Genomic DNA, 27,489 nt, shown 5'->3' on the forward strand with positions numbered 1-27,489 from the left:
TTTTGAAGAATGGTTTAACTCAGCACTTGGACAGTTGAAGAAAAATGTAAACTGGGCAAATCTGGCATAGAAATAGCTCCAGCAGATTTGAAACTTTGCATTGCTTTTTTATTGTTATTTTGCAGAGTAGAACATGTATTAACTATTTTGTTTGCATCTTGCATTGTTTTCATAAAGTCTGTTTTTTATAGAATTACTTTGATACTTGCCTACAATCATCAGCAAGAGTATTGGTTAGCTCATGTGCAACTGCAATTTACCCTTGATCTGTCATCCACAGTTCACATAATTAGACAGCAGCTGAATTACTTACCTAATCACTTATAACAGAATTTTTAATATGTTTTCTTTAACAGAAATTAAAGAAGCACATAAAAGGAAGAAAATAATGAGAGAGCGTTTCAAGCAAGAAGACAATATTGCTAGTGCTATGGTGATTTGGGTCAATGAAATACTACCTAACTGGGAAGGCATGTAAGTGCAATTTTGTTTTATAAATCCAGCAAGTGTAGCTTCTCTCTCCTCTGGAAACAGAGGACCCACATACCTTGTTTTTCTTTCCATTTGTTTTGTGAAGTCAGTTTTTGTTGCTGTTGTTATAGTACAAGGTCATTACAGAGCAACGTGAAATGTGCTTTTGGGAGCTCAGTGTTGTGAGGTTTTGGTTTGGTTGTTTTTTTTTTTTTAGTCGCACTTCAACATAAGCAGTGATCACTGAATTTTGATTTGGGAAGTAGCATGCTATTTTTCTTTGAAGTTGCTCAGTAATTTCAGAAAACAAGATGTGTAAAATGCCTGCTTTTCTTCCCTGCCTCCTTGTTTTAGGCGTGCTACCCGGAGAGTTCGAGAGCTGTGGTGGCAGGGATTACCACCAAGTGTTCGTGGGAAGGTGTGGAGTCTAGCAGTGGGAAATGAGTTAAATATCACTCCTGGTATGCCTTAACGTATTATATTTTAGTGCAAAATACAGTTGGTAATTTTCAATTGAAATTTAGGATTTCTTTGCATAGAGCTAGGTGTATATTTTACAATTAGATAATCATAACCTGGTAAGTTATGGAAATGGAATTAAAAACTTTTAAAAATGTTTTTGTTGTTTAAAAGAATTGAGGGAGAATTGTTTAGTTCATAACTAATGTTTTTGATGAACTGGAAGTGTTCCAAGCCACTCACAGAGTAAAAATCCGGACGGTTTGAAATATGATTTTCTTCCTGTAATTTGAATATTCACCACAGAAAGAGGCATAAACTTTGTGTGGTGGTATTCCAATGGCTAGCTGTACCTATTCAGTAGGAATCTACCTCTCACTCTCCCCACCCCTCAATGGTAAGAAACAAGCAAGAAAAACAAAGCCAAGTATACATAGCATGGAGACTTTTCTTATCTCATTGATTTGTTTTTACTTGCAGAACTCTATGAAATCTTCTTATCTAGAGCTAAAGAACGATGGAAAAGCTTCAGTGAAACAAATTCTGAGAATGATGTAGAAGGTAAGACCTTCAGAGTCTAAACAGATTTTATTTTTACAAATACACAGTTTCACTAGTTTGTATGCAATTGCAGCATTAGGAACACTTGCTAAAATATGAATCAAATCTGAGTCATTTCCTACTTGTTTTTGTGTCATGTTGCATTCGTAAAAAATTTAGATGAAATACAAAAAGAAGAGAACTGAAGGCCCAGTCAAAACTATTTTGGAAGTTCTGGAGTAAATGCTGCCACCTTTGCTGTGATGTAAAGAATGCCAGCCCTGGGATACAGAAAATTTGAGTCGTATGAAAGTATAATGAGGGCTCAGAAGGAATGTAACTTCTGCAGCTCCTAACCAGTCAATTTTTGAAAACTTCAGTGAAATCTCCATGCATTTTGTTACCCTTAGCTTTATATATAAAACAGAGTTTTTCCTTAGAGCCTGAAAGACTTTATATGCATATGGCAGTTTTAGTCTGAAGCCTGTAGAAATATGTTATCACTTTCAATGACTTCTGGTTTTCCTTGCAGATGTTAGTGCATCTGTTGCTGATCGTGAGGCCAGCCTGGAGCTAATTAAGTTGGATATATCACGCACATTTCCATCCCTGTATATTTTCCAGAAGGTGAGAGTTCTGTAACTTCAGCTATACCTTTAAACATCTGAGTCATTAAACAAGAAGATTAACCTAGCTAGCAAGTATGGAAAAGTTTTCAGAAGCTCTTGGTGTAAAACTACAAAAGTAAAATTACTTAGTCCTTTTCTACATACAACAGCAAAGAGTCATGCCTTCTCTGATTAGATTAAATTAGGATGCTTACTGTGTTAAAGTGGTTTGTAAGTGCTTGTAAGTGAAGACTAATAAGGCTTTTTCTCCTGGAAAAATTGCATGCAGTTACTGTTGAGTGAAATTGCTTGTATGCCAATCTATGAATATTCTCATGGCTTCTACAGAAATCCAGATGCATTTTAGTGCACATTTTCAGGTCTTTTAATTTTTATACAGAGATGTGCATGCAAGAATGTATGAAATAATTTTTGCATTTTTGTATTATGGTAATTTGTGTTACCAAGAATTAACATGTCCAGTATCTCAAAAGGAAAAGCCAATCCTGCTTGTCCTCATTTTCTGTTACGTACATATTGAATTAACAGTTTGCTACTTTTCCCTTAGCATCTCAAAACCATACAAGGAAATGTGTAGGGTAAAAACTGATGGTGTTCTACATGTGAACAAAGCAATAAATCACAGACTTGCTTGTACCTTTCCATACTGTATATACCTACATATATTTATAAACTGGCTTTGAAAAGCTCTTTTTCCCTTCTCTCTTCTTGAATTAGGGTGGTCCCTATCATGATCTCCTGCATAGTGTTTTAGGAGCATATACATGTTACAGACCAGATGTGGGATATGTAAGTATTCTGAAATGTTTATAGCTCAGCAGATGTGCTTAAAATATTTGCCTGTTAGATAAGTAGATCCTCTAAACTTTATGCTACTAGAACCTCAAAACAACTTAAATCTTGGCACTTACTCATTTGATTGTAGTTATGGTAATTCTAAGGGTTAATGAAATAGCTAAAAATGTATTGATATTACAGATGAGAATACTGTTTGGTTCACGCAAGGAACGGTTTTTAAACTGATATTTTCACAAGGCATTCTAACTTTGACAGAGTATCTACAAAAAAACCAGCAAGCAGCCTTCCAGGAAGAGCTCAGCCCGTTCTATCCCAGTGTTGTTCCCACTGCTGCCATTTTCATAGTAATGCCCTATGATTTAGTAGGTCACATCTTTAAAATCCAGCAGCTCCATATTGGTTTTTCTGCCAAAGGCTAATTGCTCCATCGGAGTTTAGTGAGGATAAGATTGTTTGCAGGAAGAACTTAAATATTTAAAAAATAATGATAATAAAATAATAAATCATATCAGCCTACGAAGGCAGCTAAATAACAAATGCTATTCTTGCTTTTAGCCCTGGAGGGATCCTAGGAATGCTTTTCACAAGTTGTAATTGCTTTTGAGCTAAAGAACTTGAGACTGATCTATGCAACAGCATGTTATTTAGCCCAGGGTGTGTTTTCCTCTCTGTCAGATATGCTTACTACTCTGCATCAGTATCTAGCTGGCTTTTCATGTTTAAATGTTTTTAATTCTGTCATCTGTGAAATCATTTTTGGAGACCATAATCTTTAATTGAGATTACAGACTGCAGATTCTGAGACCACTTGTTCCAGGGTGGAGTTTTAAAGGGCAAAGAAGTAATTTTTCATGGATGGGTCTTCGCTTTCTCCCCAGGAAAAGATAATACAACTGCAGCTAGTGTGAATGTTTATGATCACACCTTTTTAATGCTAATGTGGCAGTAAGTTTAGTCTTATTTCTGTGCCCATCCATATCACAAAAAATGGAAAGTTGCTGGATTGTTTCTGATGCATAGCAGTACTTCCCTAGATGGTTAAAATATTAAGTGCATTTTTAGAATGAGGAGCAGGCAGCATAAATGCCTAGAAACAGCAGAATTATCATAATTGCAGCTGAAATTGGTAAAATTATTTTTAGTATAATAAATATTCAGATTATCACTTAACAACTACATGAATGATACTCTCCACTTACTGCAGACTGAAGTGGGGTTTTTTTTGTTGTTGTTTTTTGTTTTTAAATAATCACAAAAATGTAAAAACTTATAGCTGACCACTTGAAAGTAATTTTATGTATGTGAACAAATACTGTTTGGCAACTGGGAAGATACATATTGACTGTTCTAAAACAGAATTTTGTCTCAAATCCAAGTTATCTGCCTGGGTCTAAACTGTCCCATATGTGAGATTTTTCCTCATGTCTGCTTTTCTCACAGCTTAACAATGAACTTAAAGCCAAGTTGTGTCTTGTTTCCAGCCTGTGTGGTTTTCATTTTCTTGCATTCCAGGTTCTGGGAGGTTTCATGATTACAAGTCAGGGAACTTCTATCATGCATCTGAAGAAATGTTCATGTTGAAATCTAATTAGCTGCATGTATAGAAATTATTTATCCTTGTTGCTTTTGCTCATCTGGAAATTATGTTTAATGGTGTTTGATGTACGGCAGGCTGTAAAATATTTGCGTAAGATGTACTGAGCTTACTCACCTATGTTTGCTCGATGCTTTTCCCACTTGAAGGTACAAGGGATGTCCTTCATTGCTGCTGTGCTCATTCTCAATCTGGAAGAGGCAGATGCTTTCATTGCCTTTGCTAACCTTCTAAACAAGCCATGCCAGCTGGCCTTTTTCCGTGTGGATCACAGCATGGTATGCACATAGTTTTCTGGTTTTGAACCTTAGCATACTTTTGACTTGAAGCATATTTGACTTGTTGATGACTTCTTGTTGTCCTCTTGAATAAAGGAGAACTCTAACCTGTGGTTACAAAATTGAGAATACCAGATACTAATCCATAGAACACGTTCTCCTGTTTTGACTTTTTGTCTAGAAACACTTGTTTTCCCTATCCCAGGAAGTCACATTGTGCTGTATTGAGATCCTCAAGCCTTGGGATTTATTTTATGACCCTTTCCTTTAATGACTGTTTATGAAGTGCTTTGTTGTTTTTGCAGATGCTGAAGTACTTTGCAGCCTTTGAAGTATTCTTTGAAGAAAATCTTCCCAAATTGTTTCTTCATTTCAAATCATACAGTCTCACTCCAGACATATATTTGATAGACTGGTGAGTTCAGAGAACAGAGCAAACCTAATGTTAAAGTGCTGGAACACTTTATATTTTGCTAGTTTGGGCTTTTACTCACCTGTCAGATCTGAGTCAGTTATGCATAACATGAGTAGGGGAGAGGAGGCTACGACATTGTATTTGTTTATGACTGACTGTAAATGACAAAAAATGATAAAATGAACAAAATCAGCTGCTGAAGAAAGTGAGAGGAGTATATTCTTGAAAGTAAAGGGTGGATGAAATACAGCATGTAGTACAGGAAAGGGTAAACTTGGAAATATAGCGAGCATTTTGAAGTAATGAATATTTGAAAGTACCAAACTATTTTGTCTGTAATGGAAGCCAGTAGATGCTGGCATCTTTCAAGTGTGTGTAGTGCTGCCAAATATTGAATGTCTCTTCCAAAGAGCCTGTAAAGTGTCTATTCATATATCTTTATTATATGGGTTATAATTTCCTAATAGTGTTAATTGAATTAGATGGAATTAAATAATACAGAAATGACATGTAATCCAAATACTTGGGAATGAAGAACTTCTGCTGTCATCTGTTGTAGGATGTGGCTTTGCAGTAAGTGGGAAGTCTTAGCAGGAGCTCAGATTATACAATAGCAGCACTGAGACAGGAGTGTGCAGCCCAGAGTTTATACAGATGTGTTATGCAAGTAGTGCTGCTGTATTAAGTCCTAGAATACTCTGCTTCAGATTATTTGTGAGAAATGAAGACTTATTCCTGCATGTGTTTCAAAGATGGCCTTGAGATATTAAGAGCCCCTCTCATGAAGGGAAAGTAGAAGTGATAGCTATTGGTAGGGAGTGTTCCATGGCTCCTGAAGCACTTTCCACTATAAATAATGGCAAAATGGAATACTGTGCTTTATATCAAAGGGACCAAGACAAACTTGAGTGATGTTTTACAGCAGACTGAATTCTCTGCCTGTATATTATGAATGCTTTCTTGAAACAGATTTCTTAATATCAACCACAATTGGACTTTGTCTTTTAATAGCAAAACACCAACTAGATTTTTCTGATCTTTTTATAAATTGTAAATATAGTTACTGGATTTTCAGTGCAATATATTTGTAGCAGTGGGATGTAGCATTCTACTTGAGGTATTTACAGCTTTAGATTTAATTCAAAATCAACAGATAAACAGAGCTGCTAGACTGCATTGTTTAAATAATGGGAAGGGTTAAGTTCTACGCTTTTGGGCGTTGTGGCTTAAGTTCATATTTGTATACAACACCTTTTTGAGTGTAAAGATGTTTGTAACTTCTCCTTCCTAAAGGAGGTTGTTTTCAAATAGAGGATTTCTTGTAGCATGGAAAGAGATCAGTTTCGGGATAGCAATTCTGAATTGAGAACATGGTAACTTTTGTGTTTGTGAAATACAGACAAGCAGGAATGCTTGAAGTAAGTGCTCTCTTAGCTAATTTAGCTGAGATTTAAAGGAGGTTGTACTTTCATGTTTCCAAGTAGCTTAAGTTATAACTCTGCCTTTTTTCTCACTTGCAGGATTTTTACGCTCTACAGCAAGTCATTGCCACTTGATCTGGCCTGTCGTGTCTGGGATGTTTTCTGTAGAGATGGGGAAGAATTTTTGTTTAGGACGGGGTTAGGAATCCTTCGGTTATATGAAGATATTCTCCTACAGATGGACTTTATTCATATAGCACAGTTTCTAACAAAACTTCCAGAAGATATTACATCAGAAAAACTTTTTAGTTGTATTGCAGCTATTCAGATGCAGAATAGTAACAAAAAATGGGCACAGGTGAGTTTGATGTACGTGTGGGCATGAGTGTGTTTTTATATGAACATACATGAGGCACTTCTTTTAGAGGCTGTGCTACTTGCCTGACTTCTAAGCGATAGGTAACGCTACTCATGTGACATTTTGTTTTTAGACTTGTCTCTGATGGGAGATGCATCTTGGTTGTGTATTCTAAGAGAATCTCAATTTTTGTCATTGAGATGGCTACTTTTTTCCCTCTTCTTGGAAAACAAATTCAGCACTGAATATTAATTTGGGGAGCAATAAAATAGTAGTTAAAGAATCCATAGCTTTTAGTACAAAATGCTATGCCATAGGAAGATGAACATGTAAACCAAATTCTATTTGAAATTGACTCAATATAGTCTGTTAGTCTAAAGTGAATTGTAATAAGACCCAATTGAACAAAAAAGAAAGAAAAAATCTCTACAAACAGCTTTGTAGTGGGGCCTTAAAAGTAACTCTCCACCTTCCGTTACCTGTATGGGGATTCCTCCTAGTTCCTGTACGACAAATAATTGGAATTGCTGCTGCTGAAACCTACAGCTAAGTACAAGGGTGAAGTAGTCAGGTTTGGCAGAAAAGCTGGCTTGTGTTCTTGGCTCAACTCCTAATGTCAACTGAGATGCAAGGAATAGCTGGAAAGTAAAAGAGGACTTGGGAATTGTTTACCTCGTTGTATCTTCCCATATCCGTGAGATCGGTTTTTTCCTGATTTTCCTAAGATGTTGGAAAAAACTCTTTAGACTTTGTAACTATTTAGACTTTGTAAGTACTTAGTATTTAGGGTAATTAACTCTTTCCTTTGTAGTGTCTCATATTAGAAAGTTATTTCCATGCTAATATTGTTGTGGTTAATTTTTTTGTAGGACTAACTTTTCTATATTTATTAAATGTGTTTCCAGGTGTTTGCCTCGCTTATGAAGGACAACAAAGAAGGGGACAAGAACCACAGCCCAGCACTGAAAAGCTAATCATTGTAACGTTGAGGTCAATTGAAAATGTGGAAAACCACTTGATGACGAAGGACTTCTCACATCACTTCTATGTGGAAAATCACTGTAGAAAGTGTGAAAAGTGAGAGAAAAATGATACAGCTCTCAGTGGAGTAATGAACTGATGAAATCTTCGCCCTTTTGTCAGTATTAGCTTTTTTGATGGGAAGATTTGTTTTCACACAGAATACTAAAACCTATGAAACTGAGAAGTAGGGGAGTTCATATTTAATACTTTAAAAGAATCAGCTCAATGCAATAAACATTTCTAGTAACTTCTGTTGGTACTTTAAAAAAAAAAATTTTTGAGGCATAACTTTTTTTTACAAATACCACAAAGGCACTTTTTTGGGGGGGATGAGGGAAATGCTGAATCTGAAAGGCTCCAAAACTGCTATCCAAACCAAATGCTTTGGTACAAATATTACCTCCAAAACGAACCGTTTAAAAGTATTAAGGACCAAATAAGGTTGTTTGGTATGTTTATGTGCAAGATGGTTACGATTTTGAGAAGGGGTATTGTCTTACTTACTGGTTTTTTTTTTGTTTTTTTGGTTTTTTAAGTTGCAGCTTCATTCTTCAGTCTGGGCAAATGTAATTAACTCAGGAACCGTAGAAGTATTGTGCCCAAGCCTGTTAGAGCAAAAATCATGCGAACTTTAAACAGTGGTAAGACCAGGGCTATTATTTTCAGATGTACGGCTTTCAAAATGAGTGGTGTTAAGCATTTGTTTTGGTGTACTGGTTGTGCAGCTTCTTAAAAATGGGGTGGGTATTCTGTGAAAGGGTTTTGCCACCAGCAGTTTTATTTTGTTGAGCCATTGTTGGCTAAGATACACTAGTATGTAATGGTAAACACTACAAGCTGATGAACTATCTGCAGAATTTGTGTTGGTTTTTAACACTTGAGAGTCATGGAGACACTTCAGAATAATGCAGAGTATTTCTTGAAACTCTCTTATTAGCGTGCAATACCGAAAGCTGAAAGGCATATGGTTTAGAGATTCTTAATTCTTTAACATCGCTTAGCTGTGAGAAATGAGGTCATGCTGTACATGTCACAGTGGCTGTTTTCAATGCTTTCTACTCTTGAAGATACTGTACAACAACTTCATGTTTTTGGGGGTTAGAAATATAAAATGGATAGCACTGCAGGTGAGGAGCACTTGCACTCTTTGGTCCATTTTTTGCTAATATTTACTGTAAATAAATTCCTTACATGTGGGTTTTTGTAACTGGTCCCTCTGTGGAAATCAAGTCCAAATTACCATTATTATGTATTTTTAAGTGCGGGAGGCTCTCGGTTGTCTGGTGTTTAAAGCAGAGTCTGCATAATTGGGGTGAAGATTTAGTGTGGTGTAATTACATTGCTATCTGGTTTAAAACTACGTATATACTATTCATAACATTACAATTTGAAATCTAAATGTCAGATTTTTTCTTAACTTATGTATTCACTACTTTAATCGGATCCAATTTGTCTTATATTTTTGCGTTATCTTGTACAGTTTTCTTACTTTTCAAGTATAAATCTGTATATAACTGTAAATAGAAGGGACGAAGCCTTCCTTTAAGACCACTAGTAACAATTCCTGTGTAAATAAAACTTACAGCAGAAATGCAGCCTAGTCTGTCTGGAGTGTATTTTTGTTGCAAAGCAAACCGCCCCCCTCCCTTACGGCGCGGTAAGGCTACAGCACGGCAGCCCTAATCGCCACGCGTCTGCTCATTGGGCCTTTCTTCAGATTGTCCCAGCGGGACCGCGCCGCTAGGGGGCGCTGTGGGTGCGAGCAGTGGGAGCCGGCCCCGTTCCGGCACAGCGCTTCCGCCGCCGGAGCAGCGCTCGTGGGCCGCCGCCATGAAGCCGGTAGGGCGCTGCGGGGCGGAGGCGCGGGGTTGGGGCTGTCTTCTCGCGCGGGCCCGGCCCGCCGTCGATCCGTGGGGGTTCGTAGCGTGCTGTAGGAAGCGGCGGAGCGTTGTAGGGCTGCGGTACGGCAGCGCGACTGGAGCAGGCGGCGCGGCAGCTCGTTCAGCTCCGGCTGCCCTGTGAGAGCCACGCGCGGCTCTGAGGTGACTTTCTGCCTTCCTTCCCATCCCGACCCCCCGGCGCTGTGGCCTTTTTGGTATTGGGCCCGCGCCGATGGGTGCGCGTGATTTCCCGTGGCACCTGTCGGCCTGCACAGCTGCCGTGCCCAGCTTCGTGCTGCTCAGGCACGCGCCCGGCCCGTAGCCTCGGAGCAGAATCTCCGTGTGCAGCTGTGCTGGGGCAGAGCGTGCAGATGGAGGCGGGCCGAGGGAGTGTGCTCGGGCGGGCTGCGTGCCGTGCCGGGCTATGAGGGTGCTTTCTGCGGCTGAAAACTGGTCGGTGTAGGGTTTGGTAATTGTCGGTTTCTGTAAAGCGTTCGTCACGTCTCTTATCGATTTAATGCTTTGGAGTGAGATTGGAGCACACTGATGCTTTGGTTGGCTTGGAGAAGAAGGGCTCAGGGGAGACCTCGATGTACTTCCTGTACTTGAAGGGAAAGTATAGACAGGAGGGGGTGCGACTTTGTATGTGGCCTGTAGTCCCCAAGGGGGTGGCCTTGGACTAAAAGAGGGGGGTGTTAGGGGAAAATTCTGTACTCAGAGGGAGCTGAGGCTCTGGCACTGCTGCCCAGAGCTGTGGGTGCCCCATCTCTGGAGGCTCTCAGGGCTGGGTTGGATGGGGCTCTGGACCCTCATGTGGTGGGGGGCACCAGCTCCTGGGAGAGGGTTGGAGCACTATTGAGGTCTCTTTCATCCCAAGCCACTTTATGGTTCTTCTGATACATTCAGATAAACAAGATTAACCCAAGTGTTGGGTCCTGCACTTTAGTCACAACAACCCCAGGCAACCCTACAGGCTTAGGGAGGAATGGCTAGAAAGCTGTCTGACGGAAAGGGACCTTGATATACTGATGGACAGCCAGGTGCATATGAGCCAGCAGTGTGCCCAGGTGGCCAGGATGGCCGCTTGTATCAAGAATGGTGTGGTGAGCAGGATTAGGAAAGTAATCCTGCCTCTGAGCTCAGCACTGGTAAGGCCTCATCTCAAGTACTGTGTTCAGTTTTTGGCGTCTCAGTACAGAAAAGATGTGGAGGTGCTGGAGCACATCTAAATAAGGGCAGCAAGGCTTGTGAAGGGCTTGAAGAATATGCCCTATGAGGGGAGACAGAAGGAACTGGGGCTATTCAATCTGGAGAAAAAGAGGCTGAGGGGAGACCTTCAAACACCTGGAAGGTCATTGCAGCAAGGGCAGGGTTGGTCTCTTCTCACTGGTGACAGGTGTCAGGACGAGGGAAAATGATGTCAAGTTGCACTAGGTTAAGCTTAGGTTGGATATCAGGAAACGCTTCTTTACAGGAAGGGTTGTTAAGCACTGGAATAGGCTCTCCAGGGAGGTGGTTGAGTCACCATCCCTGGATGTGTTTAAAAACCATTTGGGTGCAGTGCTCAGGGACATGATTTAGCAGAGGGTTGTTAGAGTTAGGGTAGTATGGTTAGACTGTGGTTGGACTTGATGTTCTTTAAGGTCTTTTCCAACCTGAGCAATTCTATAATTCTGCGATTCTAAGTTGTTCAGAACTGATAGAAGTACAGACTGAATGAGATGGCAGCCAACAAAAATAAGTTTAATGAAGGGTTTGAACGTGGCAGTTACATGGAATTTTCAATTTGTTCCCCAGAGAAAAAACACAAAGCGCGTCCCAAGCTTTCGCAAGTTACTGAGAACTAGTAAAATAAAACTTGACAACAAATTAAAGAATAAACAGTACAAACAGCAGAGTGCTGCTAAGAAGTATCGGAAAGAACAAAAGAAGCTAAGGCAGGCTGTCAGAGATGCTGTCTGTAAAAAACCTTTTCCACTGGAGGATTACAAGAAGAAACATGTTGGTAAGTGCTTGCTCAATGCTGTTTTTTCATAGAAAAGATACGACTGTTACTAATGTTCTGCTGTTCTACATTATAAAATTTTGTTTCAAGAAAACAACATTTCATTTACTGTGCACAGATAAGCACTTTTTTTTTTGTAAAAGAAAGAAAGGGAAGTTATGAAAAATGGAAAATGCAACCATTCTGGCTACAGGGTATGACAGATGGAGGTGGTAGAGATGTGCTTGCTCTAATTGTTATAGACTGTCATAATAAAGGGGTCATTTTCTGCCCATTTTCTGGGCAGAAAAAAAACGGATGAGGTTTAACAAAAGCAAGTGTAGAGTCTTGCATCTGGGGAGGAATAATTGCATGCACCAGTACAGGTTGGGGGATGACCTGCTGGAGGGGAGCTCTGTGGAGAGGGACCTGGGTGTCCTGGTGGATGACAGGTTGGCCATGAGCCAGCAGTGTGCCCTTGTGGCCAAAAAGGCCAATGGCTTACTGGGGTGCATTAAAAAGAGCGTGTCCAGCAGGTCAAAGGAGGTGATCCTCCCCCTCTACTCTGCCCTGGTAAGACCTCATCTGGAGTACTGCGTCCAATTCTGGGCTCCCCAGTACAAAAAAGACAGGGATCTCTTGGAAAGAGTCCAGCGGAGGGCCACAAAAATGGTGAAGGGCCTGGAGCATCTCCCCTATGAAGAAAGGCTGAGTGAACTGGGTCTGTTCAGCCTTGAGAAAAGGAGACTGAGAGGGGACCTGATCCAGGTCTATAAATATCTAAGGTGTGGGGGGCAGAATGGCGAGGCCGGACTCTTTTCAGTGGTGAGTGGAGACAGGACAAGGGGAAACGGCAGGAAACTGCAGCATAGGAAGTTCTGCACAAACATGCGCAAGAACTTCTTTACAGTGAGGTGACGGAGCACTGGAACAGGCTGCCCAGGGAGGTGGTGGAGTCTCCTTCTCTGGAGACGTTCAAGACCTGCCTGGATGCCTACCTGTGCGACCTGCTGTAGGGAACCTGCTTTGGCAGGGGGGTTGGACTCGATGATCTCTGGAGGTCCCTTCCAACCCCTACAATTCTGTGATTCTGTCATTTTCTGGGTTAATGTAAACATGTGCTTGAAGGTTGATGAGAACAAAGTTGAAGTAAGGTGTCTCAGGTGTAGGCAGCATTAGGTTTATAAGTGTGAGTGTATGTACAGCATCTTAATTTGTGCACGTTATCTCTGAAATAGCTGAAAAACGGGAGGAAGAAGAGGAAGATGAAGCGCTTCCACTGGACATGATGGATGAAGATGACTTGAAGTTAATGGAAGATTTGGCTCGGAAAGCATCATTTTTAACCAGGGATATTTCTTCTAAGTGAGTTTTGTGATGTCTATTTTTTGTAGTATTTTAGTTTTGTTTGGCTTACGTGCAATGTAATACATTTGTCACAAGGTCCCTTTCAGTCTGGTGTTTCTTTGCAGTTCCAGTTTCGTGTTTCCTTAGTCTGTTGGTACATTCAGTATTAATGTAGCAATGTATGTCAGATCATTCATGGACTCTGCTGTCCTTCATGATACTGTTTCTGCATTGTTCACTCCTGTGAGGTCCATGACTGTGAGATGAATAGCATTCCTCAAACTAAATGAAATGACAACCTGTACACGAGGGTCCCATTGGGCTTGCATGCTGGTACAGTCCTTGATGGCAGATCTGCTCAGGGTGAAGTTTTCAGTATGCCAGGGCAGCTGCACGTGTAGTGGTAAAAGGAGAGAGCAGTCTGGTCTAGGTGAGAGAGAGGCTGTGCTGAGATCCCAGTAGTTTCTGTTTTTCATCTCTCTATATTTTATGTATCTTTTTCAAATTTGTTAAGATTTGAGGACAGAAATTATGCTTCCAAAGGATGTTTACCTTACAAACTTCATGTGATTTGTTCATTGTTGTCTTACTTTGAAGGGCCCCTGAGGATGTTACTGCTTCATGAATGGCAGCAGCTAGCACTGTGGTTTCCAGATGGCCCTATTGACTCAGACTTGTGAATAACAGCTGTATTTTCTTTATGCTCAGCAGCCAGTTACAGCTGTTGAGGTCCGGTGCATGTTGAGTAGGATTTGAGCACATAGGAAAGGTTTGATCTACACAGGGACATTGAGGCAGTCTGGTGCTGATCTTGCAGTGTTTCTAAGGTGGCTGTGTGATATGTAACATGACTCTACCAGTGGTCTTCCTTGCTGAAGCCTACCAATCTCGGAACACATGGCTTTCAGAGTCCATTACAGATCTGTAGTTGAAGTTCTGTCACTTACAAAACCAAAAGCAGTGTTTCTAGTAAAAAAAAGACTGTGCTGCTCACTTCAAAAGGTGATTCATCATCCCTGGCTTTTAGTTTATGAATAAGATGAAGAGATAACATACCTTGTAGTTATGCCTGTACTACAGGAGAATACAACTTTTAACTGTTTTTTGGTAAATGTTGCATGCGTATGTTTAGACTCATATAAATATTTCAGTATTCACCAAACAAAGTGGCTGACCTGCCAGGCTCACTAAGTCTTATCTTGTCTTTGCTCATATCACATTTTAATTTCCTCTAAAAAGAGATGGGAAGTGCTACGTTGTCATGAATTCAAAAATCCCATATGGATCTGCATTAACATTGTCTCAGTGAGTGGTGACTGGTGCTATCACAGTGAATACACTTCAGCATTCCACTGCATATGATCAGCTGTCATATGTTTTTCTAAGTGTGAACACCTAATCCAGCTAGTATACTGTCATACATGGTTCATGTCTAATTAGATGGTTAATTGATTTTGTTTGCCTTGTGTTTTATCAGTGAACCTGTTCACATCAAGAAACGAAAACGTGAAAGCGTGATTGCAAAATATGAGAAGGTACCAAGACGTGGAAACACTGAACCAGAGAAAGAGCTCATCCATCTACTCCCTATCAAAGACAAAGGTGGCATTATTCCCCAAACCATGGAAAAGCCAGGTAAGGCACAGATTTTTCAATCAGAATAGCATCCAACATGTATATAACTTGTTCTTTCAGAATTTCTCAGTGTTTATTACAGGCTTGACTCTGGGCTGTTTTTGCAGTTCCTGATGTTGCTGAGGATGAAGAAGAAGATACAGAAGAAATGGAGGTAGCAGAAGGTAATAAAGCATCATGTTTATTTATTTCTCTTTTTCCAAATCGCTGATGGATTTGAGGAATCCACTGCTGTTCTGTAAGGATGTTTGTCATTTATTTTTTTTTAGGGTGTGTGTTACCATTTTACCCAAAAAGCATAACAGTGAGTTAGAGTTTACTTTCTTATGTATTAGGATTCTAGGACCTTTGGGAACAGATTTCCACAGCTGGCTTCAAAATTGTTCCTTCTTTAAGACATAGAAAATGCAAATATATCAACTGTGTTTTTGAAAGAAAAAGTGATTGGTGAAAAACTTGCTGCAAATTGTAGGGCTCCTCAATTTCTTGGCACAGCTGGGGTCATATGTTGACTTTATGTTATCACTGTGCTTGGGGAAAAGTATTTGAAGATTCAAAAAGATTTTAGTTCACTTTTGCAAACATAAGATTCTAAAGTGGAGCAGGAATCAAGCTCTGAGTTAATACAAGCTCTAGCAGGTTCGTTCATAAAGCTGCTTTTACTGTGGAACTGTATGTTGTATTGTTGAGTGGGTTACCAGTCATTTGAATGCAGTATCTAGAACTGTGGTTTACAGTATGGTATTTGTTAGTGGCTTCTCCAGTGACTCTTCTCTTTAACTCCTATGCTCTGTGCTAGACTTCAATGAAGAACCGCCACCTGTTCTCACTCCTGAGGAAATGGCTGCTCAAAGGAAAATAAAGCTGCAAGAAAGGAAGATGCACATTGCTGCCTTAGCATCTGCCATTCTCTCTGACCCAGAAAACAACGTAGGTAGCATTTATTTAACATGCATGTGTGTGTGCCTGTGTTGTGCAGCAAGTCAGTAAATAAAGATCTGAAGTGACCAAGTGATAGCAAAAGCAAAAGAATACATCAGTAAAACAAGGGCAAGTACAGTATTGCATCACTCTCTGAGGATTGCAAGCAGTGAAACTGCTGCTATAGATCGATGCAAAGGATTTGAATCATGTAAGGGTCCAGGTGACTGTGTTGGCTCTGTTCAGGAGTAACGTGGTCCTCTGAATAACTTCAGGAATAATATTGTATCTGGTGTTTCTTACCCAAACTACCTTGTTCCTTAATCATAACCTCTATTTCAGCTCTGCTTTCAGGGTTGTGTATAGAAGTTCTCAGTGCTTCAGTATATGCTGGTAGTTTGTTATAATTCTAGGTAATTTTAGAATGGCATCGTAGTTTTAACATTGCCAAGATAAAATTTTGATGGGTTACCCAGCATATTTTGGTTCTTTATACAATGCTAAGTAAAGCAAGTTAATTGCTTTTTTTTCCCCCCCCGGTGTTTAGAAATGGGGCGGATGTCTTGTGACAGACTTGCAGAATTATATGTTGTGCTTGGAAATTGGTTTGAGGGTGATGTTCAGCTGACCTCATCAGTCTCTTTTCTTAATCAGATTAAAAAGTTGAAGGAGTTGCGTGCCATGCTGATGGAACAGGACCCTAATGTTGCTGTGATAGTTCGGAAGTTGGTCATGGTTTCTCTGATGGAAGTATTCAAAGATATTGCTCCTTCTTACAAAATTCGGCCTCTGACTGAAGCAGAAAAGGCAACCAAGGTGAAATATCACATTTCTCTATAGTTTTCTGAGTCAGACAGATTTATTAGATCATGCCAAATACTGTTGCTTTAACATGAATTTCTGGTTTAGAACAAAGAACAGCAAATACACAAGCACTTAAGGATGTTGTGAAACTGTGACAATTTGGGAGCAGAAGTGTTTGGTTTGAACCTTAATTCTTGCATAATTCTTTCAGTAAGCAGGGGACTGATGGTTATGGTGGAAAGTAATAGTATACTAAATAGTATACCAAACCTGAGTGGGTGACTTTCATCATAAACCCTGGAACAAGACAGTGGTTTTTGTCACACTGAGGGAAATGGAAAGAAAGCAAATTAAATACCACTGTCACCTCACTGGCACAAATTACTGTGAAGTGCTGAATTTTCAGAACAGTTTCTTTTTGTTTTACTGTATCCTTTAGGTGTTCAGGGGCAGCCTGATCTGATGCCTGACTTAGTGGTTGGCAACCAGCCCATGTCAGGGGGGTTGGAACTAGGTGATCCCTTCCAACCCAGACTGTTCTGTGATTCTGGATGTTGTTTGTAACCAGTTTTGTAGGTGCTTTTAATAGAGCCATGGCTCTAAAATAACAGCTGGATCCAAAATTGCACTTTAGTCCCCAGAAATGAAATAGGCCTAGTTAGGAGGAGTGCTTAGACCACAAGAGCATGTCTAGTAATAAGCAGAAATATTGTATTGTTAATACATTTCTAGTAATGCCTGTCTAAAAGGAAAAACCTTGTTAGGTATCTCATACGTGTTTTAATTTTGAGGTATTTTTTGTACTACTGCCTAATTTTGGTCTCCAAATAATATTTTACTTGTGTAATGTACATAGGTTAAAAAAGAAACTCAGAAACTGAGAGAATTTGAAGAAGGCCTTGTGAGCCAGTATAAATTTTACTTGGAAAATCTGGAACAAACAATTAAAGGTACCGTGAACACTTTTTTATAGTAAATGCAAAATTGTTTTCAGGATCACAGTTTACCTCTGCTGATTGAGTGCTAACCATAGCCATCTTTTATGTAATTAGTATTTCATATAATTGCAGAAGAACATATGTAACAACTAAAATTGTAACTGTGTAGAAGCTCCTGTTCATTTTGGAAGTAATTACTAACAATGTTATTTTGTGCAGATTGGAAACAGAGGAAGTTGAAGAAAAGCAATGTTGTCTCATTAAAGGCATACAAAGGCCTAGCAGAGATTGCAGTGAAGTGTCTGTGTGAGCTGCTTGTGGCCCTACCCCACTTCAACTTCCACAATAACATCATTGTTCTCATTGTTCCTCTCATGAATGATACATCAAAAAAGGTAAGTGATTTTCTTATTCGGAAGAGTTCTTGTTTTGCATGAAAAATAATTTATTTCTGAGCTTTATTCCAGTATCCACATCTTGTGACCTTATCTTTTCCCTATTTTACAAGCTGTAAAACTGCTTTCTGATTAGTAAATACTATCAGTGATGTCAATTAGCTGTTCTCATGGAAAAACTTGTTTGAATTCACCTTTCAGATCTCTGAACTATGCTGTGAAGCAGTTAAGAAGCTCTTTAAGCAAGACAAGTTGGGCTTTGCTTCACTTGGTGTAGTTAAGGTTGTTTCTGGCCTTGTAAAGGGTAGAAATTACAATGTCCGACCTGAGGTAAGAGTCTTTCTGTTATACTTCACAATTTTCATTTTTTGAAAGTTTAAAAAAAATCTAAAGGTTGAAGTTAGTGCAGCTGCTGGCTGTAGACAAGCAGAATTTCATCACTGTCGGATCACATGGGAATATTAGAGGTGGCCTGGGCCAGAAAGTGAGAAAGAGAAATAAAGGCAGGGGAAAGAAACTGGGAGCAGAAGAGCAGATCTCAGTAGAGACGTGGGTTATGTCAGGCAGGAAGACTTGAAGTGAGAGAGGCAAATGGAGAGATGGATAAAAATTTGGTTTTATCCATTGCTGAGGAAGGAACTGTGAGCAGAGATGAATGATACAGATGAGAAGGAGCATAAGGAGAGTAAACATAAGAATCTGTGAGCAGCAAAGCTCACCAACTAGTATGGAATTCAGGATTTCTTAACCCTTCCTTTCCTCTTCTGTTGACCACCTCTCATTTTATTTATTTATTTTCCCATAGGTGTTAAAAGTTTTTCTTCACTTAAGAATTAAGGAGGTGGAATTAAAAAAAGATTCCGAAGACATTGCACCGAAGAAGAAGTTCATGACTTTCAAGGAGAAAAGAAAACATCTTTCAAGAATGCAAAGAAAGGTAATGATTTGTGCCTTTTGGGTGTTGATAACATATTCAATTGCTTCTATTAAGAAGGAATACACCTATGCTGGTTGCCCTGTAGCATCACAGGATGCCTTAAGCAACTCACCAGTCATGAATTGTTCCTTTGGAAGGTTTGTTCACTGGGTATCTTTGGGATCTGGGTGTCCAGGTTGGTTGGAAACATTTACTCTGCTGGAAGGTTTGTTTACTTAAAATCAATTGTATGTTTTCAGTGGAAGAAAGCAGAAGAGAAGCTAGAAAGAGAACTCCTGGAAGCAGAAGCTTCAGAAAGTAAAGAAAAAAAACTGAAGCTGGTAAGTAATTTAGAAGTGATTTTCCCATTTTTGCAAAGTAGCAACTCTTAATCATTTTGTAACCAAGAGTCTCCCTGCTAACTCAAACTGTCAACATTTCATACTGCTAGATACTGTCAGCAGCAGACAGACATCTTGCCTGTGCCAGAGGTCTTAGTTTTATAAAGAAGAGCCTTCTCAGCGTACCCAAGAAAGCCAGCTTAGCTATTGTTATTTCCTTCTGTTGTGTGTGCAGAAGGGTATTTGAACGCATTGATGAATGTCCTCCTGGTGCCCTGTTTCTTTTGCAGGCAGCACTAGGTAATGGCTTTTCCCAATTTCAGAGTGGCTTTTAAGCAAGAGAGTGTGTGGATAGCTTGAACTGAGGGGAAGAGAGGTTGTTCAGCAAGGGACAGTGTAAAGGAACAGAATAAGGGGGCAGGAGAGCAGGACTTGAGCTTTTTCAGCATAAGAATAGCAGAAATGGCAGTGCCAGGACTGATTTGGACAACAAGCTTGGACAGAGAGGTGTGACTGCTGGGCTAATAGTGAGGCTTTTTCTTCTGCCTTAATCTCTTTGGAGGGAGGCAAGGAAAATGTGCTCCACTCTTTCCTGAAGATCCTGCCATATCTTTTACCTCACCAGTAAGTAGATTTTGCTGCCCAGTTCCAGTGTGGTGTCACTGATGTTGTCACTTTAAAAATGCATTAATATAATTTAATGCTATGGTACAACATAGTAATCTTACTGTACTAGTACTAGGCATATTTTTAATGGAGTTCTAAGTGAACAAGAAATGTCTGCTTTCCATGCTTACATATTTTACTTTGTTTTCTTCTTATCAGCACACAGAGACCTTGAATATTGTATTCTTAACATACTTCAGAATCTTGAAGAGAGCTCAGAAGTCTCCACTTTTGCCAGCTGTGCTGGAAGGTCTTGCAAAGTAAGAACATGATTTACCTTCTTTTGTGTGTATCAGAACAGGCATAAATTGCTGAAAGGCTGTGTGACTCCTGTAGGCAAGGAGAAAAGACTGACAAATATGTTCAAATTCTTTTATTCCTATGCTGAGGTACTTGGCTACTTCTACAAACATTTTAATGTAATGTGAAATTGCCACAGCAGCATCAGTATGATGCATACCCATCAGGTGTGATGTGATTGTGTTATTTTGTCTGATTGCTTCCTGAAGGACCTGAGCACTGTCTCTAGTGCTATAGGGAAGCTGAGAACTATCAGCGGGGGGCTGAATTCTCCACATGTGGGAAGATAAGAGATGCTGAGCATTTGATTTAGCACAGCTTTAAGGTCTGTGTTTCACTAAGTCAGAATGCTTTGAGCTAAATTTGCAGGGGATGTTTAAAGCTTCTCTCTTTGATTCAAGGTTTGCCCACCTCATAAACGTGGAATTCTTTGATGACCTGTTGATTGTTCTCCATTCTCTCATCGCTTCTGATGTAAGTAGGGCTTAGTTGTAGAATTTTCTTAAGATTGATTTCTGGGTACTCAATCAGTTTTGTATTTATAGGACTTAAGCTATCGGGAGAGTCTTCACTGCATTCTCAGTGCTTTTCAAATACTCTCTGGACAAGGTGAGAAATCTTTAAAAAAAAAAACCCAACAACAATCACCTGAAGTGTAGTATAATTTTATTAACATAATCTCAAATAAGTATATTTACTCCTTTATAGGTGATGTTCTTAATATTGATCCAATGAAATTTTACACACATCTTTACAAGACGCTGTTCAGCCTACATGCAGGTAAGTCTAGGTTCTTATTTTCAGTGTCTCATTAGATAATGTTTACTCTGCTTGTTTGGTATCACAGCCTTAATACAGTGTTAGCAACCTAGTTATTTTTAACAATGTTTAAAGTAGAGTTAAAACACATACTTGTAATTTTTAGAATTTTTGATGGAATGTTTTCTTATAGAAGAAACAGAAGCTATAGTATGTTTTTTCTGTTCAGAGTTGGACTGTCTTTAACAGAAAGGGCTGAGTGGTTACACCTGGGGCACGTTAGTGCTGTGTTTGAACCTTTTGGGCTTTCGTGTTATTTCTTAGGTTCCAGTGCACAGTCAGTAGCAGAATATCTAGTTTTATGTTCCTGGTCATGATTACTTACTCTTTGCATGCAACTTTGCTTTTAAGGCGGTACCAACGATGACATAGGAATTGTGCTCCAGTGCCTGGATGTCATGCTTGCCAAGCGGAGAAAGCAAGTTTCCCAGCAGCGAGCTCTTGCTTTCATGAAGAGGCTTTCCACACTTGCTCTTCATGTCCTTCCACACTCCAGCATTGGGATTTTGGCAACAAACAGAATATTAATGCAAGTAAGTTTTACTTGTCGGATTTTTTAGCTTACAGGTTAAAGGTTGTTGAGTTTTTTGACAGATTGATTTTATGCAAAATATTTTGAAGCATTTTAAGCAAAAATGATTAACACAGAGTAAATATCCTTAAATGCATCTGACGTAGAATATCATGAATGGATTCCTGGACTTAAGTTAACTGTGCTATAATTGGATGTATAGTATAAGCAGCTCAGCCTTCTTTGTGTTGTAGACATTCCCAAAGATGGATCTCTTACTGGACAACGAATCTCAAGGCAGTGGAGTTTATCTCCCAGAACTAGATGAACCAGAGCACTGCAATGCCCAGAACACAGCTCTATGGGAGCTGCACTTGTTGCAGGTTAGTAGTAGCTGAACAATTTAGGAAGATGAGCAGTAAGTAACTGCTACCAAATGCAGAGTGGACTTCTTCAGGCTTATCAGTCAAATGTGACCCATGTGAACTGAGTCTTTTCCCTATGCAGAGGAACAACAGCACAGTGGTGTGGGAAGGAACAAGCTCTGAAGAGGGTGATACACCACTTACAATAGTTCCACGCTGAGTCTTACTGCAGGCTGCCTAATAAAACTCCTTTTGAAGCTCTTTTAATCTGTTAAGATCCCAGATGGTCTAGCCCTTCTGCAGGGAGCAACTTATACCTCAGTCTGTCATTCCAGGCAGTGTTAATGGTTTGGGGCTTGCAGAGGGTTTCCTCTGCCCTTTTTCTTGTCTTCTGGGAGAAGGAGTTAGGTTAACTGCAAAGAATTTTGCTCTCAGCATAACAGCTCCAAGTGAATAAATGTATGACTAGGTGCTCTCATTCACTTAACCTTAGAAACTGATTTTGGCAATGCTCACTTTTTCTGTCTAAATCAGAAGCAGATCCTTACATCTTATTGGAGCCAAAATAAATGGTAGGATCCATGGGTAAATACATTACCATTATCCCCCACTCATTTGCTGTTTTTCTTTCTTTCAGAGACACTATCATCCAACAGTGCAGAAATTTGCAGCTCACCTTGCTGTTGGAGCTCCAGCTGAAGGATCAGGAGCTCTTTCACTTGATTTGAGCAGAAGGTGAGCTATACAAGGGATTTATTTTTAACAGTAGCATACTAGCAAAACAGCAGCTGTTTGTACTGTATTAAAGGAAAAATAATTATCCATAACATCAAAAGGTTCATTTATTCAGAACTCAATTTCTCTGTTCTTTTGCTGATACAGAAATTTTGCTGCTTTTTTTCTGACTGTGGATTATGATCATTGAACTGTAGCTCTCCACTGGAAGCTGGAAACCAAGGTGCAGAATATATCAAAATACAAGAACAGCCATCCTGATTTACACTAAGGATGTGTCTAATTCACTAACCTATCTTCAGCAGTGGCTGGAAACAAGTGCACCAGGAAGAGCACAAAAAGGGGCAAGCTTATAAGGCCTGAGCTACCACCTACCCTCTGACTTGTTCTTTTATTCTGACTTTTCTGAAGTGTTCCAAGTCTCTTGAAACAAAGTATAAATTTTGAAAATGCTGTATGGCTTGATACAGGTTCTGCAAGTCTACAGCTTATTAGTTAGAAGCTACCTTTTTTTTTTGAACCTGCTACCAGCATGCATCATTTAATGGTCCTTGGATCTTGCTCTGGGAGATGAAGTGAACAGTCTGTTCCAACAGGCACTTTCTGTGTTTCTGTGTGACTTTGTAGATGTCCTTAATTTTGTCCCTCTGCCTGCTATCTCTTCTCTTGACTGATGGGACCTGGCCCAGACAGGAGCCATTGCATGTGTTTCGTCATGTTTTGTTTCCTGCTCTTGAACTTATTTAAAGTATTTTGAGATGAGGAAGTGGAGAAGATGCAGTATTTGAGATGTGGATGATCAGTGAATTACATACTGATGTAACAGTGCTTTCTATTATTTTTCTATCTCTTTTCAATTCTACAGAGCATTGAAGTCACAGTCCCGTGACAGTACCCCTAGTAAGGAGATCTTGTTATTTAGGGATAGTGCTCAGAACATGTTTGTTTTTTGTGTGAAGCTTAGATTATTTTTCTCTAGTTCTTTTTTTCCATGCTGAATTTCATTTGCTATTTTACTGGCTGCGTCCTACAGTCTGCCTGCAGTTCTCAGCAACAGTTTACTTGTAGCACAGATGACTTGGTATTCACCATCTTCTCCACATTGAGTGGGTTGAAACCCATGGAGCCTGGTGCAGACCTTTTGGAAGCTCGTACTTTCTTTCAGATATTGCAAAAACTGATCACTCACACCTGTCTACTGTTTGCTGTGTTTTAACCATTCTTTTTCATGTGATGGTCTTACCCATTCTCCAGTGGCTTCTTAGGTTTTTTTTTTCAGTAACACCATGCAGTAAGGAACTTTGGAATCCTGCTGGAATTTAGCTAGATTGCATTGGCTAGATAACTTCATCTATTTACTTTATACCTTTTTTTTTTAACGCCGGAGTTATAATGCAGGTCAGGCAGTGACTGCTTGGAACAACAGAGCAGGTCAACAGAGCAGGATTTTTGTCTCTTATTTCTTCTCCAGCTGAGTATTTAGACATGTATCACTGGCTTTTACTAGCCCTATTTCGCAGGTACAGTCTTTTCTAGTTGATGTTCATTACTCGTAAGCGTTCACTTAAGACGTTGGTGGGTATGAATGGTGTTAGGGGACAAGCTGCTCTTGCTTTGGCAGTATATTGTGTTGAAGGGTATCTAATGACTTTTTCCTTTCACTGCAAAAACTGTGGTTTTGCTATAGGCCTGCTACAGAACTTTTTGAGGCGTACAACATGAAAGGAATGACCTTCAACCCTCCCGTTCCATCAGTAACACCCAGACGAAAGGTAATCCTTTTTTGACCATGGGCTGTACCAATTTAAGCTTTATTTGCTATGTGCAGATATTAGCACACTCAGTTTGGCTTTCTGCTTTGTGTACTTTCTCAGTTAAATATTTTTTAACTGGCGTAAGGTAGCACTGACTTTCAACAGAAGGAAGAAATGCTGTATGAATATTTCCTCTCCCATAGCGTCAGTTAACATAGCAAGATGGATGTGGTATTTGTTTTACTTAACTTTTGCTCTTTGCAGTTGTTCAGTGCAGATTTCTTATCCGTTTCTGTAATTATAAACTAACATTTGTTTAAAAAGCAGTAATAAAAAGCCATCTGTCTTTCCCAGTGTTGGTAGTTGGCAGGACAGGCCAATTCCCAGAGCCTTTGGTTCAGTATGTAGGACACTGATCCCCATAAGTGAGAGTTTATGGCTTTGAAGTGTAAATTTGAACAAAGAGCTTTTTGTATGAAGAGGAGAAAGAGGTGAACACTTACTAGCTCTTGAGCACTAGGTATGTTCCAGATGCCAACCTCCATTAATTGTTCAGTGAGCGCTGCATCCTTTAAATAGTGGTAAATAATTCTCTTTCTTCCTAATGAAAATTATACTAACCTTGGCAGCACCTTCACTTTTTAACTCAGTAATGTCTGTTAAAGCCCTAAGCATTTTTTTCTTCTATTTTTGAGAAGCAACTTCTGAAAAGCTTAGCTAGTACTTAGCTAGTAAGCTTCTACTTAGCTAGTCTGTCCTTAGATAATAACTGCCTGATGTTTCTGTCCTTCGGGGACATTAGCAGACAGATCGAGGCTGGGAACAGCAGATAAGAGAGAGATTGGATAGTGTTTAGAATCATAGAATCGTAGAATCACCAAGGTTGGAAAAGACCTAAAAGATCATCCAGTCCAACCATTCACCTATTACCAATAGCTCCTACTAAACCATGTCCCTCAACACAACATCCAGTCTTTCCTTGAACACCCCCAGGCTCGGTGACTCCACCACCTCCCTGGGCATCCATTCCAGTGCCTGACCACCCTTTGCGAAAAGTAATACTTCCTAATGTCCAGCTTGAATCTCCCCTGCCATAGCTTGAAACCATTCCCTCTGGTCCTAGAGGTCCCTTGAATAAGGGAATGTGTAAAGGAGGCAGAAACAAAGGAGGAAGGAAATAGGAGAACGAGCTGTCTTTGGTGGTTATAATGGCAATACTTGGGAAATTAGCTTCAGTGTTGCTTACTCTATGGCTGTTTGACTCATTTAACAATCTTTGGCAACACCTAAGTTTGCGTCCTGCAAGTGTGTGTGTTATGCTGCCATGGTCTGTCAGCACCTCTCCCCGCTGATAGAAGCTCTGAATTGGAATTTTCTTTTTCTGTGCTCCACTAAAGAGAGGATCTCATTTGTCTTTGAGTGCACGAAGTACTTGGCTATGTGAGTGTTAAAACTTTAACACAGCTGCAGATCACGCAGATGACCTTCCTTCATCACTAGGGAGGAGTGGAGATCCCCACACATGGCTCTAACCAGAAGGAATTTCTCAAGACGGGGTCAGGGCGTTCCTTCCTCAGATTCACAATTTCAACTGCTTGCATTATTGGCTTCACTAGCCCTTGGATCTGAGATGGTTAATTTATTTTTTTAAGGTGTGTTGAACAGGAATCAGTATGCATGTTCCTTCAGAACTGGAAGCTGTGGCTATGTAGAGTTGGTATTCTTCTAAAGAATAGTTTAAAGCAAAAAAAATCACCGCCAAAAGTATGATCATCTAAGGCATGCTGGACATGTGACTTCCAAGTGAAACTGGCAGTTGGATCTCGGTGAGCTGACAGTTCTGTAGGTCAGGTTGAGGAAATGGCCAGGGGCATGGGAGAGAAACAGGACTGCTAATTAAAGATACTGGACTTGTTTATTAATATAACTAATATTCTGTTATTTTCAGGACACATTCTCACACGTGGATTCACTTCTAAATCAGGAGCTAACTGAACAGCTTCAACAACACACGAGCAAGACTGTTAGTCACAAAACCTTGGATTTTGCTAAACACTTAAAAGAGTCATCCTTGTCCTAATTGAATTTATCAATCGTATTCAGATGGCTTCTTAATTATGGACAAAGATTGATTGGAAGAAGTTTTCGCTCATCATTAAAGGAATGCGAGTAGGCTTTTGTTTGAACATAGAAGCACTCAGTAAACAGAACAGAAGCTTTTCACACAGGTACAAGGCCATCTAGCCAGTGTTCCCAGGGCTTGGGGTTTGCAATGTAGAGTCACATCAGTAATGTAAAAAGATACAAACAGGTTTAAAAAGGTCATTTTAAAATTGCCTGAAACAGTGCATTATAGTATTTTTGTTTATATAACTTCTAATTTTTGTAATAGAATATACACATATGCGTTTCTGAGGAAACACTGGGTTATGTTGATATATGAATAAATATTTTGGAAATACTACTAGAGTGTTGAGGTCTTTGATGTTCAGGATACCTCCAGCTTTGGAATATGTATTACTTTTCATGTTTTTAAATTCTTCTTCTGATGTCTCCAAACTCTTTATCATATTTTGAGGTGATTTTTGCTTTTGCTGTGCATTTGTTCTCTTAGAATAAGAGCAGGGTATTTGTTAGCAAATTAAGATTACTGAGTTCAATTTCTGAACTATCCTCATAGTTGACAGCTCTACAATGTCTTCAATAAACCATCACTGTGAAGAATACAGGACAAATTCCAGGTAAGAATTTTAAATCTTGATTTTTCTCCCCATTCCCCAAATATCAGCTACTGCCTGATTGTTTCAGAATTCATTTTCAGCTGCATATTGGCTTTACAAACAATAGGTAAAATATATTGGAGAACTTAAGGATGATTATTGCTTTATTCAGAACTCTGTTCCATAGGGCAGCATGGTGGGCTGATGAAGCTGGCAGCCAATATATTTTGTGATATTTAGTAAGTGATATGATAAGTTTTGCAAAGCTTTTGGTCAAGCCACCAACCTCCTTACAATAATTATAAAAAGTTTCTTTTTCTGTGGGGCATTTTGTCCTTTATCTTATGGTTCCTACATCCTTCTATAATAATTTATTTTAATATGTGCTTTAACGTTGATTAGACTGTTGGACCAAGTTCTATGTGGTTGAATGTAAATTCACAGTTTTGCAATGGGTATCTATCTACTAATG

General features: G+C 39.6%; 2 protein-coding genes across 5 annotated transcripts in view; both read left to right on the forward strand.

The window, feature by feature from the left end:
• Positions 1-9,581, forward strand: part of TBC1D12 (TBC1 domain family member 12) — a 36,141-nt gene extending 26,560 nt beyond the window's left edge. For all 4 annotated transcript variants that reach the window (XM_048947178.1, XM_048947179.1, XM_048947175.1 and 1 more), the window contains 9 exons: positions 357-474; positions 826-932; positions 1,411-1,491; positions 2,003-2,097; positions 2,817-2,888; positions 4,641-4,769; positions 5,075-5,184; positions 6,705-6,963; positions 7,869-9,581. In XM_048947178.1, the coding sequence (XP_048803135.1) occupies positions 357-474; positions 826-932; positions 1,411-1,491; positions 2,003-2,097; positions 2,817-2,888; positions 4,641-4,769; positions 5,075-5,184; positions 6,705-6,963; positions 7,869-7,937 (1,040 nt within the window). In that variant the 3' untranslated portion in view covers positions 7,938-9,581. The remainder of the gene's footprint in view (positions 1-356; positions 475-825; positions 933-1,410; positions 1,492-2,002; positions 2,098-2,816; positions 2,889-4,640; positions 4,770-5,074; positions 5,185-6,704; positions 6,964-7,868) is intronic.
• A 170-nt stretch (positions 9,582-9,751) lies between these two features.
• NOC3L (NOC3 like DNA replication regulator) lies at positions 9,752-26,761 on the forward strand. Its single transcript, XM_048947174.1, has 21 exons — positions 9,752-9,825; positions 11,664-11,871; positions 13,089-13,215; positions 14,675-14,832; positions 14,940-14,996; positions 15,632-15,762; positions 16,408-16,569; positions 17,414-17,507; positions 17,715-17,890; positions 18,092-18,220; positions 18,696-18,827; positions 19,067-19,147; positions 19,973-20,073; positions 20,515-20,587; positions 20,659-20,722; positions 20,822-20,893; positions 21,284-21,465; positions 21,698-21,826; positions 22,446-22,543; positions 24,231-24,315; positions 26,246-26,761. Exons 1-21 carry the CDS (start codon positions 9,817-9,819, stop codon positions 26,375-26,377), a joined length of 2,400 nt encoding a protein of 799 aa, XP_048803131.1. The 5' UTR covers positions 9,752-9,816; the 3' UTR covers positions 26,378-26,761.
• The last annotated feature ends 728 nt before the right edge of the window (positions 26,762-27,489 follow it).

Source organism: Lagopus muta, chromosome 5 (assembly GCF_023343835.1).
Source record: "Lagopus muta isolate bLagMut1 chromosome 5, bLagMut1 primary, whole genome shotgun sequence".
Classification (NCBI taxonomy): Eukaryota; Metazoa; Chordata; class Aves; order Galliformes; family Phasianidae; genus Lagopus; species Lagopus muta.

Bases quoted from the DNA above. Each gene is read 5' to 3' on its own strand.
- NOC3L (XM_048947174.1), top strand. The intron at 17,891-18,091 runs GTAAGTGATTTT...TTCACCTTTCAG, and splicing joins TGAATGATACATCAAAAAAG to ATCTCTGAACTATGCTGTGA. The intron at 18,221-18,695 runs GTAAGAGTCTTT...ATTTTCCCATAG, and splicing joins ATTACAATGTCCGACCTGAG to GTGTTAAAAGTTTTTCTTCA.